Here is a 13,969-nt window from a genome sequence, read left to right as displayed (position 1 = left end):
GCCAGGGTTTGGGGGTGGGATGGCAGGGGTAGGGGAGCGGTTGGGCTGGGGGAGCTTAAAGGGCTTTGCCAACCTGAACAGTTCCATGGTTCTAAACCTGAAGGAGTATCGTGTGCATGTAGTGGGTTGACCCCAGCCAGTGGCTAAGCCCCCAACCCCCCCAAGTTGCTCCCTCACCCCCTGCCCCCCAGAAGAACTGGGGAGACAATGTGAAGGGCAAAAGTGAGAAAACTTGTGGGTGAGGTGAAGATAGTTTTAATAAGTAGAGGGGAAAAACCCCACCAAATGATGCAAAGGCAATCATTCACCACCTCCCACCAGCAGACCAGTGCCTGAGCAATGTGTTGCATGGTATGGAATATCCCTTTGGTCAGTTTGGGTCAGCTGGCCCACCAGTGTCCCCTCCCAGCCTCTTGCCCAGCCCCAACCTACTCTCTGGGAGGACAGATGAAGAAACAGAGAAGGTCTTGATGCCATGTAAGCACCACTCAGCAATAGCTAAAATCCTGGTGCGTTATCAACACTGATTTGGGCACACGTCTGAACCACAGCACCATATGGGCTGCAGTGAAGAAAATGAACTCCATCCCAGCCCAAACCAGTACGGTGCATTAAATGTTAATAGGAGGTTCTTTGGTAAGGGTTCTCTAAAGTTACAGGCCAACTGCAAAATTGTTTTTCATGGTTGATGGATTCAGTCCTAGCTTTTCATCTTCTGTTGTGACTCTTTCTCCTTATGATTGTCTTGATCTACACAGGAATACTATTAATATGGAATTGGAGTCTCCAAAGTTAATCCGGGTTGCTTAAAATCATTAATGTTAAGTGTCCTGAGTGCAAGTGAGCTGCATCTTGTTTCCTGCATGTTTTGGAGCGATGGAGAAGGCTTTCTGGGCTCAGAGGGACAGTACTGCAACAAGTGGGCACAGGTCGTTTGCTGTGCTCTGCCTCTCACCAAGATTGCTGGGACTTATATTTCTCAAGAAAATAGGGAATACTGTGAACAAGAAAGCCTGGAGAAAGCAAAGGTGGCCCCTTGTAGAATAAAGTCAGTAAAGAAATGATCCTGAAGCATCCAGAGTCACTGGTAGCTCTTGCTCTTGACCTCTCACAGTCAATAAAGCCAACCAGTAACTGCAGGTTTCTATTGAAAGGACAGCCAGGGATGACTGGTTGAATGTAGAAAGGGAAGAACGAAGGGCGCCTTGCACCCGTTCCTGCTCAGAACTGAGAACAGGGTGGTCCTAGGTGTTTCTGATTGAGTTTAGGCAGGAGAGCTCATGATCCTGGTGCATAGGCTGGAAAAAGCAGGGTAAATATATATATTTAATTTTTTCTTTTTCCTCTAGGAAATATCTGAGGCCCTTAGCAGGCTGTGTTACGGAGTTCTCCACCTAGGCTGGATGATCTGTTCCGATTCCTTACCCATATGGAGCAATCCCTTTATCCCTGCAGCAAAATTTACAGGAAAAGCTTTGAAAAGGAAGAAAGAGCAGAAGGGTTTTGCTTATACTGTTGCAGGTATTCTGGTGTAGATCGTTGTCTCCCTTGGAGCAGAAGAGAGCTCTGCCACTGCATTCAGGAAGATGAATATGAGATTGTGGTTCTCCACTCCATTAGTGTTCTCCAGTTTGGAGTCCTTATGGTCCAGATTTGTCCCACTTAGAACGCAGATGCCTCTTTGAGGTGGAAGCTCCCACCATAATCGGAGCGAGGGCGCGGGCCCGGCTGTAGAGCGAGCTGGGAGAAGGCTTCAATTCCATTTTCATGAATGTCAAGTTGCAGAAGGAGAATTTGCATTTCACAGTGAGTAGCTCCGCAGTCTGTTCAGCTTGTGCCAGCTCTTCCCTTTGTAGTAAAAAGCATCCAGAAAACTACAAAGCTCATCCAGATTCTTCTCATTTTCAGTGACTTCTCTGTTGCAATCTTGTTGAGTGCAGCAGGACAAACTTGCCTGTGTTGGGCCTCGTTTCTTCTTGTCCCCAGAAAACACTGGTCAGGTGTCTGTGAAGTGGTTGGGTTGAGTTGGACTCCCTGGTGTTCCTTTGTGGGAGAGGGGAAATTTTAAGGAAGGACATCACGCTTCAGAATAAGGGCCACTCCACTGTCTTTGAAGAACAAACCAACAAATTCCAGACAGTTTTCTATTTGGAGAAGGAGTTTGGCACTCGCGACTTTAGCAGGTGTGAGGTGTAGCCAAAATTCATCATGCTTCTGGCATTCTTTCAGGTTGCCCTGGCTGTAGGAGTACGTTGTAATTCTCAAAGTGAGTGTAATAGATTCCTTACAAAGTTTTGGGAGCTGGAGCGGGGAACCCAGAGAGCTCTCTTCGCTTTCCCTGATAAATGGCTTTGTCAGGTGCCATCAGCCTCCACCTTTTGTTTGCTTCCACCAGTAATTATGCAAAAACCACCTTGGACGCTGAGAGAAACTTCTTTATTTCCAGACAAAGCTGTCTGCCTGTTGTCTCTAACGTGAGCCAGAGTGAGGTCAGTTAGTCTGCAGGAACATCTGGCCACTGCCAATATCACAGTACCCTGAGCATCCTCTTGACTGTGCAAATGCATTCAGGGTTGGTTTTTTTCCCCCTAAGGTTAAGCCATGGGGCACTCTGGGGCAGTCAAAGGACACCAAGACCACACAAGATGTAGCAAACTTACTCTCTAGCTCCATTCAGCATGGAGTAATGTGCTTCCCGGCTGCTGGTACCCAAAGAGATGAGATGAGATTTGTTGAATCATAGAATCATAGAATGTTTTGGGTGGGAAGGGATCCCCAGAGGTCACCCAGCCCAACCCCCCTGCAGGAGCAGGGACACCTTGAACCACATCAGGTTGCTCACAGCCCCGGCCAACCTGGCCTGGAACGTTCCCAGGGATGGGGCCTCCACCCCCTCTCTGGGCAACCCCTGCCAGGGTTTCACCACCCTCATTGGAAAGAATTTCTTCCTTAGATCCAGTCTAAACCTACCCTGCTTCAGTTTAAAGCCATCCCCCTTTGTCCTGTCACAGCTGGCCCTACTAAAAAGCTTGTCCCCCCCTTTCCTCTGGGCCCCCTTGAAGCCCTGACCGGCCGCACTCAGCTCTGCCCGCAGCCTTCTCTTCTCCAGGCTGAACACCCCCAACTCTCCCAGCCTGGCCCCATAGCAGAGGGGCTCCAGCCCTGGGACCATCTCTGTGGCCTCCTCTCCAACAGGTCCCTGTCTGTTCTGTGCTGGGGACCCCTGAGCTGGACGCAGTGCAGAACCAACGCTACGTTGAGCAGTAGAGTTTTACTCCCTCAGGTGAACGGTCGCTTTCCACTATGTGTGCATCAGGTGAAGAGACCCAGCCCGCTCCGGGTCCTCCCTTGGACTCGAGCCTCTACGGGTGCAGTGTTGTGTGTGCTCATGTTCCTCTGCACCAGCTCATCCATTGATGTCCATCAGCGGGCCCCTGAGATGGTTCATAAAGCACCTCTCTCGAATTCATAGAATCATAGAATCACTTTGGTTGGCAAAGCCCTTTGAGATCATCGAGTCCAACCTTTAACCTAACCCTGCCATCCCACCACTAAACCATCCCTAAATTCCAGGTGTTTAAGTCTGGAGGGGTTTTTTTACCCCCTCACTGAAAGAGGGGCGAATGTATCTGTGCTTGTCTCGTGTCTTTACAACAAAACCCAACAGGGATCCGCGATTCGAGCCACTGTATCGCAGATTTATCTCAAGCCAGATCAGAGCATCCCTTAACTCTGGGCCAGCCTTGTGTTGGTGGCAGCTACCGTGGAACACTTCCACTGAAAACTTGGCTTCCATGGGTTAAATTTGCTACAGGCAACATTTAACCTGACTGAAAATGTTCTCAAAGAAAGAGGGTTTGGCTGTGTACAGAGAGTGACGGGTCTGCTGCTGCTCCCGGCACCGGGAACGTGCCGGATGCAGGGTTTGGGAATGAGGTTTGTGAAGCTGATGTTTTGTGGACTGGGAAAGTTTTGGATAAGATGAATAAATTCTTTGTTCTGCAAATCAGAAGCAAAAAAAGATTAGGCTGAAGGGGAGACGTCAGGGGAATAATCAGTCCCGTTGTTGAGGCGGCTCTAGTTCTCATTTCATCGTCAAGTTTCAAAAATCAAAGAGTTATTTATTTTTTTGAACACTGGCGGGGCAGCTTTGACCGAGACAATCAAGTGACTGCGAAAGGGGATGTGCCAAGCCTGAATTTTTAGATTATCTAAATATTAGATAAACATCTAAATATGTAAACATCAGATAGGTTTAAACTGTGCAACGGGTTAAACTAGCCGCAGAGATCATTTGAGCCCTCAGCACAAGGAGGACATGGACCTGTTGGAGCAGGGCCAGGGGAGGGCTACTAAAATGCTCCGAGGGCTGGAGCCCCTCTGCTCTGGGGCCAGGCTGGGAGAGTTGGGGGTGTTCAGCCTGGAGAAGAGAAGGCTGCGGGCAGAGCTGAGTGCGGCCGGTCAGGGCTTAAAGGGGGCCCAGAGGAAAGGGGGGGACAAGCTTTTTAGTAGGGCCAGCTGTGACAGGACAAGGGGTAATGGCTTTAAACTAAACCAGGGTAGGTTTAGACTGGATCTAAGGAAGAAATTCTTTCCAGTGAGGGTGGTGAAACCCTGGCAGGGGTTGCCCCGCGAGGGGGTGGAGGCCCCATCCCTGGGAACGTTCCAGGCCAGGTTGGCCGGGGCTGTGAGCAACCTGATGTGGTTGGAGATGTCCCTGCTCCTGCAGGGGGGTTGGGCTGGGTGACCTCTGGGGGTTCCTTCCAACCCAAAACATCCTATGATTCTGTGATTCTATGATCATTTCTTATAGTCTGTACGTTCAGACGCCTACATTGGTTCATCTGGAAAGATTTCAGACAATGGGATGATTATTTCTCCCTCTGTAGGGCTGTGGCCATCTGTGGATGAGGTGGGCTGTTCTTCTTCTTAAAACATGTCGTAGGTCGATACCCTGCCTGAAATCCCAACACAGTTTTTGGAGTGGGGCTCTTTCTGTTTGCAAAAAGCTTTCTTGTGGGCCAGGACTTGCGCTTCCATGTCTGAGAGCGTTCTACCTGCATTAGCAGTTTTCAAGCTGTTCATGGCTCAGAGATGTTAACTCTGCAGAATAGCCCAGCGTAATTTTTTTTGAGTGAGTGTGTGTGTGTGGGCTTAAAAGTTTTTACAGAAGATCAGAGACTGTGAAAATGTTGCAGTCTGCTTTGAAAGAATTTCTCTGGGGGAGTAAACTCCATTTTTGGCAACATCCTGATTTCACAAATCTTTATCAGAAATATTTCTCCGTGGACCACGTTCAACTAGTCCCCCAAATCCACGAGGAGCAAAACCGTTTGATCCGGAATTCAAATTCATAGGAAAGCATCGCCTGCTTTGATGCTGTGGTGGAGGGATGACAGATTTCTCCTCCCTTAGAAAAACACAGGGTGGACTCGGGTCCATCCAGTCCGGCTTCCCCACGCCCATGGTGGTCGCTGGAGGATGGCTGGGTCGAGCGAGTACCGATGCTTCCCTGTCTGCTTCAGCCATCTCCAGCGGTTTTGCAGTCGGGGATTTCTGGGCCAGAAGCGTTCTACTTGTTTGACCAACTGGAGACCAGTTAACGCTTAATGCTGGAGGAATACAGCAAGGCAAAATCTGTGTCTGCAAACTAGCTGAAATCTGGACTTGGGAGCTATTTAGGGAGCATTAGAAGGCCCGGGAGACAGCAAATGGAAAATAAATGCCCAGGAAAGCATGATAAAATTGGCATTAACGCAATAAAACTGTTGCCTAGTGTTTGCGATTGTCAAATAGAGTCTTATAAAGGGTAAGAGATGTTGGTGAGACCGGTGAGCTGTGCTTCACAGCTGCTTGCCTTCGGTTGACTGTAACCCTTCTGCTGGGGCGTGTTGAACGGGTTCGAGGTGGAAAGGCTCGCGCAGGCGATGCCAACCCCATCCCTCACTGGGGAACGCTCCTCCTTCCTGGGGAGCCAACCTTGCCCGCCCGGGAGAGCGGCTCAAACGGCCCGATGGAGCGCTTGGGGCGAGGGAAAGCCCCGTGAGATGGATGAGCAGCCTCCTGCCGTACCCCAGTAAAACTCTTGGCTGCCTTGTCCCTGCTGAGCCCATCAGCTGCTTCCCCTCCCTGCACCACTGGGTTGGGACCGTCAGGTTTTTGGGGGTCTTGGAGCGATGCGGGTGATGCGGGATGGGATGCTCCCACGCCGCGTGTTGCCGCTCTGCCTGCCTCCGTGGCTTCTTTCGTTGTTTCAGCCCTAACCAAGAACCTGTGCAGCACTGAGGACTGAGTTTCTTTGCATGGAGGGGATTCTTTAACAGCTCCAGTTCCGCTTTATACAGAGGCTATTTAACAAAATCCCCCGTTTTCCCTTCCCAGCCCATAACTTCTGCGCTCCCCTGCTTGAAGCCATTGCTTTAGATGAGGAGGACCGCTGGTCCCAGGTGCTTCGGGCAGTGTTGGTTGGGGCTTGTGTACCCTCATGCAGCTAGAAACTCCTCTCTTCATCCTACCTCCTTTTTAGCAGCAATGCCTCTTAAGCATAATTAAAAATACATAAAATAAACATGTTTCCCAGGCCTGTCCATTGGTGCCTTTCATCTTTCTCCCCTTTTTTCCACCACATGTCAACAGAACACTCCCCTCCTCTCTGGATTTTGGGGGAGAAGGAGGGTTGCCTTAGCTTTATGCCTTGGCCAACTGCGTTGGCTTGTGCATCTCCAAAGGACACAAACTTCTTGTATGCAAATGTCTCCTCTGATCTTTCCTCTCGCCCTCCCTCTCCCTCCGTCCCACCCTTCAAAAATGCGCTTCCTCGTCCCTGTGCAAGACTCACTGTGTTGTTGAAAGGTGGTGGAGTCTTTGTGGCTCGTGTTTTTTAAGAAAAACAATAAAATAAAAAAAAAACAAACCAACAGAACTTGTGCTTTTAAAGAAATCAGGCTAGGAATCTAGAGAATAAGAACTTCCCCCCCCCTCCGTTGCATAAGTACCAGAACAACTTGTGCCAGGATGCTTGAACTTGTATTTAAGCTTATGTTCAAAATTAAATCTCTGCTGAGCTGGCTAACAGAGGGCCAAATGTTGCAATGTGATTCCCTAGGGGAGTGCAAATGGAGCGAGAGCGCTGTTAAATGAAACTTTCCTACTCCAAGAAATGTTAAAAAACGTAAATATGGTCAGATATAGGTAGATACCAGTGATCCCTCTAAGTGTTATGTACCTGAAATTGGGGTGTCGCGCTCCGTCGGGCTCGCGTGCATTGGAATTTCGCTGACTTATACGTGCTATAGTAGCGTTGCGCTTACCTATATGGGTTCTGCATGGTTCACCCTGATCTCCTGCTGTCTTTTAGGTGCCTGGGGCCCAGGACCTGGTGGACTTCTCACCGGTGTACCGATGCCTGCACATATACTCTGTCTTGGTGAGTGACTCTGTGCTGCCCACGAGACTGCTGCAGACACTGGGCTGTGGTTTAAAGATGGCGAGGGGGTCTGCTTCTTCCATCCATGCTGCTGGAAAGAGGTGCTTGCAAAACCTTTATTAATATTCACCCAGTTGGGGAGCGCCTTGCCTGAAGTAGAGAACAGGCCAGTGCTGGATGGATTTGGATAAAAACCGCATAGGTACTTCACGCAGGCCGCAGAAATGTAAAGGGATATTTTCTCCAACTGTTTATAATACACCTATTTCTTGGTCAGAGAGTTTTCCTCCGAGAATTCTTCTTTGACCACAGCAGCTTCATTATTCAATGCAAATGGCGGCGGCGCGGGGCGGGGGAAGTTGGTTTTAAAGGTGGCGTTTGCTGCGCGTGGGGGAACTTTGCTGCTCTTCAAGCATCGTTTGACAGGAGCAGATCTGCTGCCGCCCCGCCAAAGCCACCATTTGGCTGTATCGCTCCCCGTTTCCCGACAAGCTGAGCTTTGCGTGCCCTGAAAAACGCGGCCAAACCGAACCTGTTGTGTGTTGGCGTTTGGTTATCGGGACCGTGTCGCGCTCTTGAGAACTTTTCGAGAGAGCTCCCGTCTCCGCTGATGGAGCTGCTAGGTGAGCTGAGTTTTCTCCTGGGTAGTATGAATACGTAAGGTATTGATTTTTTTACTTATTTATTTATGACGGAGGCAGGTAAGATGCCCTTTGTAGCTTACCCTTCAACTTTTCATTTCGAAGATGCCTCCAGCAGCGTACGAGCCTTGTATCTACGGACCCAACGAACCTGTGTTGTTTGAGTCCGTTCTTTAACATCCTGGGGAGGGAGGGAGCTTTCAGAGGGCTCTTCTCCTGCGGTTGAGCAATCTGAAGCCCAGGCAGCAGATGAAAGGAGCACTCTGTTCGCAGCTTTCCTCCCCTTCCACGGCGGAGCCAGGCTTGAGAGAGAATTGTTTTTAAGGCACTTCTAAAGCGAGCTTCTCCAGCAATACATACAGACGGATTTGCGAAAGGAAAAGAATTGTCATAAAAAACATTTATATAAAATCTTTTTGTGCCCTCATCTGTTACTAATTATGTAATTTAGCTACATTGCCACGATATTTTATTGGAACGAAAAAGTTAACCTACCCAAAATGTGTTACTCTGTTTATCTTGGACAAAAACCTCCTCCTCAAACCCAGCGCTGGGAGCCGGGTTCAAGGACTGGGCTAATTGAAGATTACAACTGGTCTGAAAGGCTTCGTGGATGTCAAAGCATCACTTGATTTGGAGCAACTTCAGTGGAGAAGATGTGTAATGAGAACAGGGCTAGGAACCCTATTTGTGCAGCTTACGTGCAGTTGGTTAACGCAAGGCTATCTATTTTCTATTTAATTGCGTATTTATGCATAAAGCTGTTAGGAAAAGGATGAAGAGCCCTCGCTGGTGGATGTAATAGTTTTGCACATTTGAAATGGTCTGGTTTCTACACTGGGGCTTTGTCGTTGTCTTCTTGCTTTACTTTTTAATGTGAAACAGCAACTGGTCCTCCGAAACGTGTTGGGGAAGCACTCGGGTTTACGGCCAGTGGCTCTGCAGTGGATCTGGACGGGGTCGTCTTCTGCTGGAGGTGGGAAGAGCGCAGGGGACTTGGGGATGGTGAGGTTAAACCTGGTGCAGGGGTTTCACGCCGCTGGGTTAGCGTCCTCTGTCCCCATCCTGAGCCGAGATCCTCCAGTCCTTCTCCCCCTACTCCTCCTCTATTTCAGCCAAAAGCCCTAGTAATGAGAAAAAAAAGATACAGCAGAGCTCTAAAGGTGTGTTGGTGAGATGGGAGCAAGAGAAAAAGGTAACCAACCGTAGTAAAGGCTCCCGAAAAGAAAATTGTCCTTTTCCTGACCCGTGATTGAATCCTGCCCTGGCTTTCTAGGCCCAGCTTGGGTTGAACAATGTCAGAGATCCAGCAAGCGTCGAGGGAAACGGCCACATCAGTGTCAGACGGAAGGATCATAATGTAATAGTTACCAAAAAATCCTAATATTTGTCATTTACAATAGCGTTATCTAAATGCTTGGCCTGCAGTTAAAAAGGCCCACGTTGAATAAACATTGAGATATTTATTATTTTTAGTGAAATCGACCTTCCAGTCACCTCGGTTTTATGGCTGTGCTGCTTATAAATTCCCAAAGGATTATTTGAAAAATCCTACTCGTATCTGCCAGCCTTATCAGCAGGGCAGAAGTTCACATATTGTAACGGGAGGTCAGCCTTCGGTCATGGTCTTGCAGAGGGGGCCAGGCACCTGTAAATCCTTCCTTCAGCAACCAAGGCGAAGTACAATATCAAACAGGCAGGGAGACTTTTCCAGGAAACGCTGAACTTTCTCAGGAAGGGCAGAGGAGGGGGAAAGAAAGTGAAGGAAGGTCAGGCGGGGGTTAATTGAGAGTTGGACCTTGGCGTGGTGGCGGCTCCGGGGAGGACAGGCTCTGGTGGGATGCTTTATGGGACTATTCATCGGCGATTCCTTTTCTTGTGAGAAACGGGCCGGCTGACGGTGTCTTGAGGAAGAAATGGGCGTAGGGGAGGCTTTGAATATCTGCAGATATCGAACAAAACATCACAAGAGTGTATTTGTGTATTCTACATGGAACCGTACACACGGCTAACCCTTCTTTGCTCAAATAACCCTTTGATGTCATGATTTGGCTCCGTGTCCCTAACCGGTGCCTAGAACAAGTCCTTACCCTGCCTGTGGCCTCTGCATGCAGCAAATGTGCTCTGAACGGCATGAAAAAAGGCTTTTCGGATGCCAGGTTTGGTTTTGAGTTGGTACGAATCAGTAACCACTGAACAGCCTCAGTGTCTCGGTGGGAATCGTGGTGATGGTGGAGAAACGCGTGCTGTCCTTTTCCTAGGAAAATTAAAAACCAAGACTAAGTGGAACCATGGATATGGTGGTTTTTCAGACGCCAGGAGCATCATATGAAAGGGATAAGGGGGGAGCTGGCAGCAGGGCCAGGACACGCGAGTTTTGGGGCCTGTCCTGGTCTCCTTGGTCAGTTGGCCAAAGTCCACGTCTTAGTTTTAGCTGATCGTAAACGCTAAACCCCGCTCAGTTTCTGTTCAGCAGCGATGTGCTATTTAAGGACGTTCATCTGCAGCGGGGTTGGGCTGCTAGGCTGTTGGTATCGGGTGTATCTTTTCCTTGAGTTAATAGAGAAGTTTGTTGAAAATGGTGATGTTATTATATAAAGAAGAAACAAGGATATTTCAGTGGAGTGATTTTGCTATTGACGTTTTTATCTTTTATGTTGTCTTTGACCAAAGTCTATGTAATGCTCGGAGTTGCTTTGATCGATGTCCAAAAGAAATTAGGAAAGGTGAGGTTTGGGCCAGATGGTTTATCTGCCGGAGCATCTGAACAGCTGTTGGGTGCCTTGTCTTTCAAGGCCAAGACATGGAATTGCCTTGCTTTACATAACATAAAATGAAAAGCAGTTTTTGTTTTATGTTTCCCGTAAGCCGTAGCAAGGCAGAAAGCAAAGAGCGAACGAAGAACAGAAAGGAATTAAAAAAAACCCCAAAACACAACAAACCAACAAACCCCCCCCAAAAAGTCAGAGTGGTTCGCATGAAGGGTGCTCCCAAGAAGTTGTCTCCAAGGCGGCTGACGGTGATTTAAGTTGCTTAAGCTCCTGCTTCAGCTGGCGCTGCTGCCTGTTGGTACTCATTTAGGGTTTGCCTCAACTAGGTGGGTTTTTTTAGCTTTATGCTAATTGGTTACCAATTACTTTGAGGTTCTTAACATGTTCATGAAGACACTGGTATTGACACTCCCAGCTCTTTGATCTGAGCTACAAAGGGGTCATGTTAGGGTAAAGAACAAGTGTCCAAAAAAAGAAGAAGAGAGCAGATTCTGCTGTAAATACGGGCTTACAACCGTAGCTGCCTCCTGGTTGATGAAGTATTGCCGGAGAATCCCAGAGCTGGATAATTTAGATAAATAGCAGTCGGCAAGTATTTACTATAAATTTGTCGTATCTTGCCACTGACGTTTTTATCTGCTGTGTTGCTTCTACCCCAAGCCTCTCTAACCCTAAAACTGCTTTGATGCACAAAATACATTAGGAAAGGTAAAAAAAAAAAAGGAAAGCAGATAATACCTCCCCACACACTTTACCAGAAATAATCAATGTAGAAATGTCTTTAAGTTCCTGTATTCAAATTCATGCATCGTGCATAGACTGTACCCACTTGGTGCCTCTTCCCTTGCCTATTTTAGTGAAGAATTTAATGGTTTATATCTCTTAGCTGTGCTGAGCCAGCACGGCCTTGGGAGGAGAAACCAGGGTTTGTTCTGGCTTATCGCTAAAATTGCCCACGTTTGGGTTGCAGAAGCTGAGTGGGGACTCATCGGCTCGGGGCCGTAAGGTGAACTGCTCGGCCGAGGATGGGAGTCACCGCTTCGTATCTCCAAGCCGAGCAGATTCCATTTGAAGTGGGAGATGCCACAAATCCGGCGGCGGATCGTTAGTCTCCCCCCGGCCCTCCGCTTAAATAATTTTTTTTTTTTTTTTAATTCCTCTTAGAAGTGTGCTAGCGCTTGTGCTGCCTGCATTAATCCTCCTTTTCTGCCTTTGTGGGCTCACAAATTGGCAAGCTGGTTGCTCATCTGCTTGCCCGTGGTGGCTGTGACGCAGCCGGCCGTTCCTGCCCCCCTCCCCACCTCTCCGGGGGGGACGCCGTCATCCCCACCAAAATGTTTGTTCTTTGGTAACGGGGGCAAAACAATTGAAGTTCTTCTTTCAAGGGATGAGAAAACTTCTTATAGGAACCACAACTCACATAATAAGAGCTACCCAACCCCTCGCTTTCATATGAAAACGCCTCTTTTTTCTCTTTGTAGCACTACTTGTTCCTTTTATTTGATACCGAAACACGAACCGTACCGTGGAAAGTCTGTGGTTTACTTCTATTTTTGAGATCAGGGTTGTAAAGTTTTCCCTAGGTGTCCTTGGGAAGTTTAAAACTTTTTTTTTCCTTTTTTTTTTTTTTTTTTCTCGGGGGTGTGGGGGGGAGCAGCGGAAAAAATTTCCTTCTGGAAGTCTCTGGTAACTCCTTGTTCATCTCCGACACTTTGCAGATTGTCCCATCGTTGTGTCCTGGCGTATCTCACTGTCTGCTGACTTGGCTGACCCGCTGGTGCCTGCTGGAGTTAGATAGCTATAAACACGGCTCTGAGATCATAGGGAAAGGCTGAGGGTGAGCCACTTTGTGCACTGGCTTGATAAGGCCACAGGAAAAGCCATTAGAGTGACCTGGTGTCAGTGACCTGTGATAACCACGCCGTACTACGTGCTAATGGACCCCGGGTAGCGGGTCTGGCCGCCGTGGCAATAGATTTAACTTTTGTAATTGTCATATTGCTCTTTTAACCCCGTGACCTTATTACCCATGAGAAAAATGCTTGGCTTCGATCAAAGAAGCAGCAAAGAAATCAGCGTTCATTCTAAGCTGGCTAGATATGATCACAGGCAGCCTTGATTCTTAAAATATTCAGCTTGGAAAACAGACATGTTAGAGGGGAGGGGGGGGAAAAAAAAAGGGAGGTTTACTACAATAGCCCGGACGCAGACTTCTTGTCACCTGGGGTTGGGAACAGCAGCCGTGCTTTCCCAGGGCTTTGCAAAACTCTGCACGGTGGCTTACCCACCGCAAAGGCACTGATATTTTAGATTTGATGCTGATCTCATCCTGATTCATCCCGTCCCACTCCTAGTGGCTGGAGTAGGAGACGGACTCTGTCAGTCCTGGCCATAGGAACTAGATTGCATCTGTTCAATATTTCGCTGAACCATTCAGGATGGATCGGAACTCAGGAGGTCTCTGGTCCGACCTTCTGCTCAAAGTAGGGGCAGCTCTGAGATCAGACCGGGTTGCTCGGGGCTTTATCCAGTCTGGTCTTGAAAACCTCCAAGGACCAAGACTGCAAAAACTCTCAGGGCAACTTATTCTGTCCCATGACCTCCCTGTAGGTATTGAAGGTGGCTGTTAGGTCCCCCCGAAGCAGTCAGTCCTCCAGATGGAACAAGCTCCATGAACTTTCCCCCATGGGGCAAGTGCTCCAGCCCCCACCATCTCAGTGGCCTCCAGTGAACTCACTCCGGTTTGTCGGTGTCTTTGCTGTATTTGGGAGGCCCCAAACTGGATGCAGGATATAGATACAGTCTTAACGAGTGCTGCGTAGAGGGGGGATAATCGTTTCCCTCAATCTCCTGGCTTTGCTCCTGGTAATACAGCCCGGGAGGCTGCTGGCCGCCTCTGCTGCCAGGGCAGGCGGCTGGCCCGTGTTCAGCTTGCCGCCTGCCAAGGCTCTTGGTCCTTATCCACAGAGCTGCTCCCCAGGCAGTCAGGCCCCAGTCTGTGGTGGTGCAAGGGGTTCTCCCTTCCCAGGTGCAGAACTGGGCATTTCTCCTTTCTTATTTTCACCAGGTTCCTGTCAGCCCATTCCTCCAGCGTGGCGAGACCCCATGGATGGTGGCCCCACTCTTGAGCG

The 13,969-nt window shown here is 48.8% G+C and overlaps 1 protein-coding gene across 1 annotated transcript in view; it reads left to right on the top strand.

Moving 5' to 3' along the window:
* Nucleotides 1-13,969, top strand: part of EXOC6B (exocyst complex component 6B) — a 274,237-nt gene that overhangs the window by 106,993 nt on the left and 153,275 nt on the right. The window contains exon 7 of the mRNA XM_035894470.1: nt 7,358-7,426. Coding sequence (XP_035750363.1) covers nt 7,358-7,426 — 69 coding nt within the window. The remainder of the gene's footprint in view (nt 1-7,357; nt 7,427-13,969) is intronic.

This window comes from Egretta garzetta, unplaced genomic scaffold, assembly GCF_000687185.1.
Source record: "Egretta garzetta isolate BGI_Z169 unplaced genomic scaffold, ASM68718v1 scaffold505, whole genome shotgun sequence".
NCBI classification, from domain to species: domain Eukaryota; kingdom Metazoa; phylum Chordata; class Aves; order Pelecaniformes; family Ardeidae; genus Egretta; species Egretta garzetta.
This window is presented reverse-complemented; position numbering and strand designations above follow the sequence as displayed.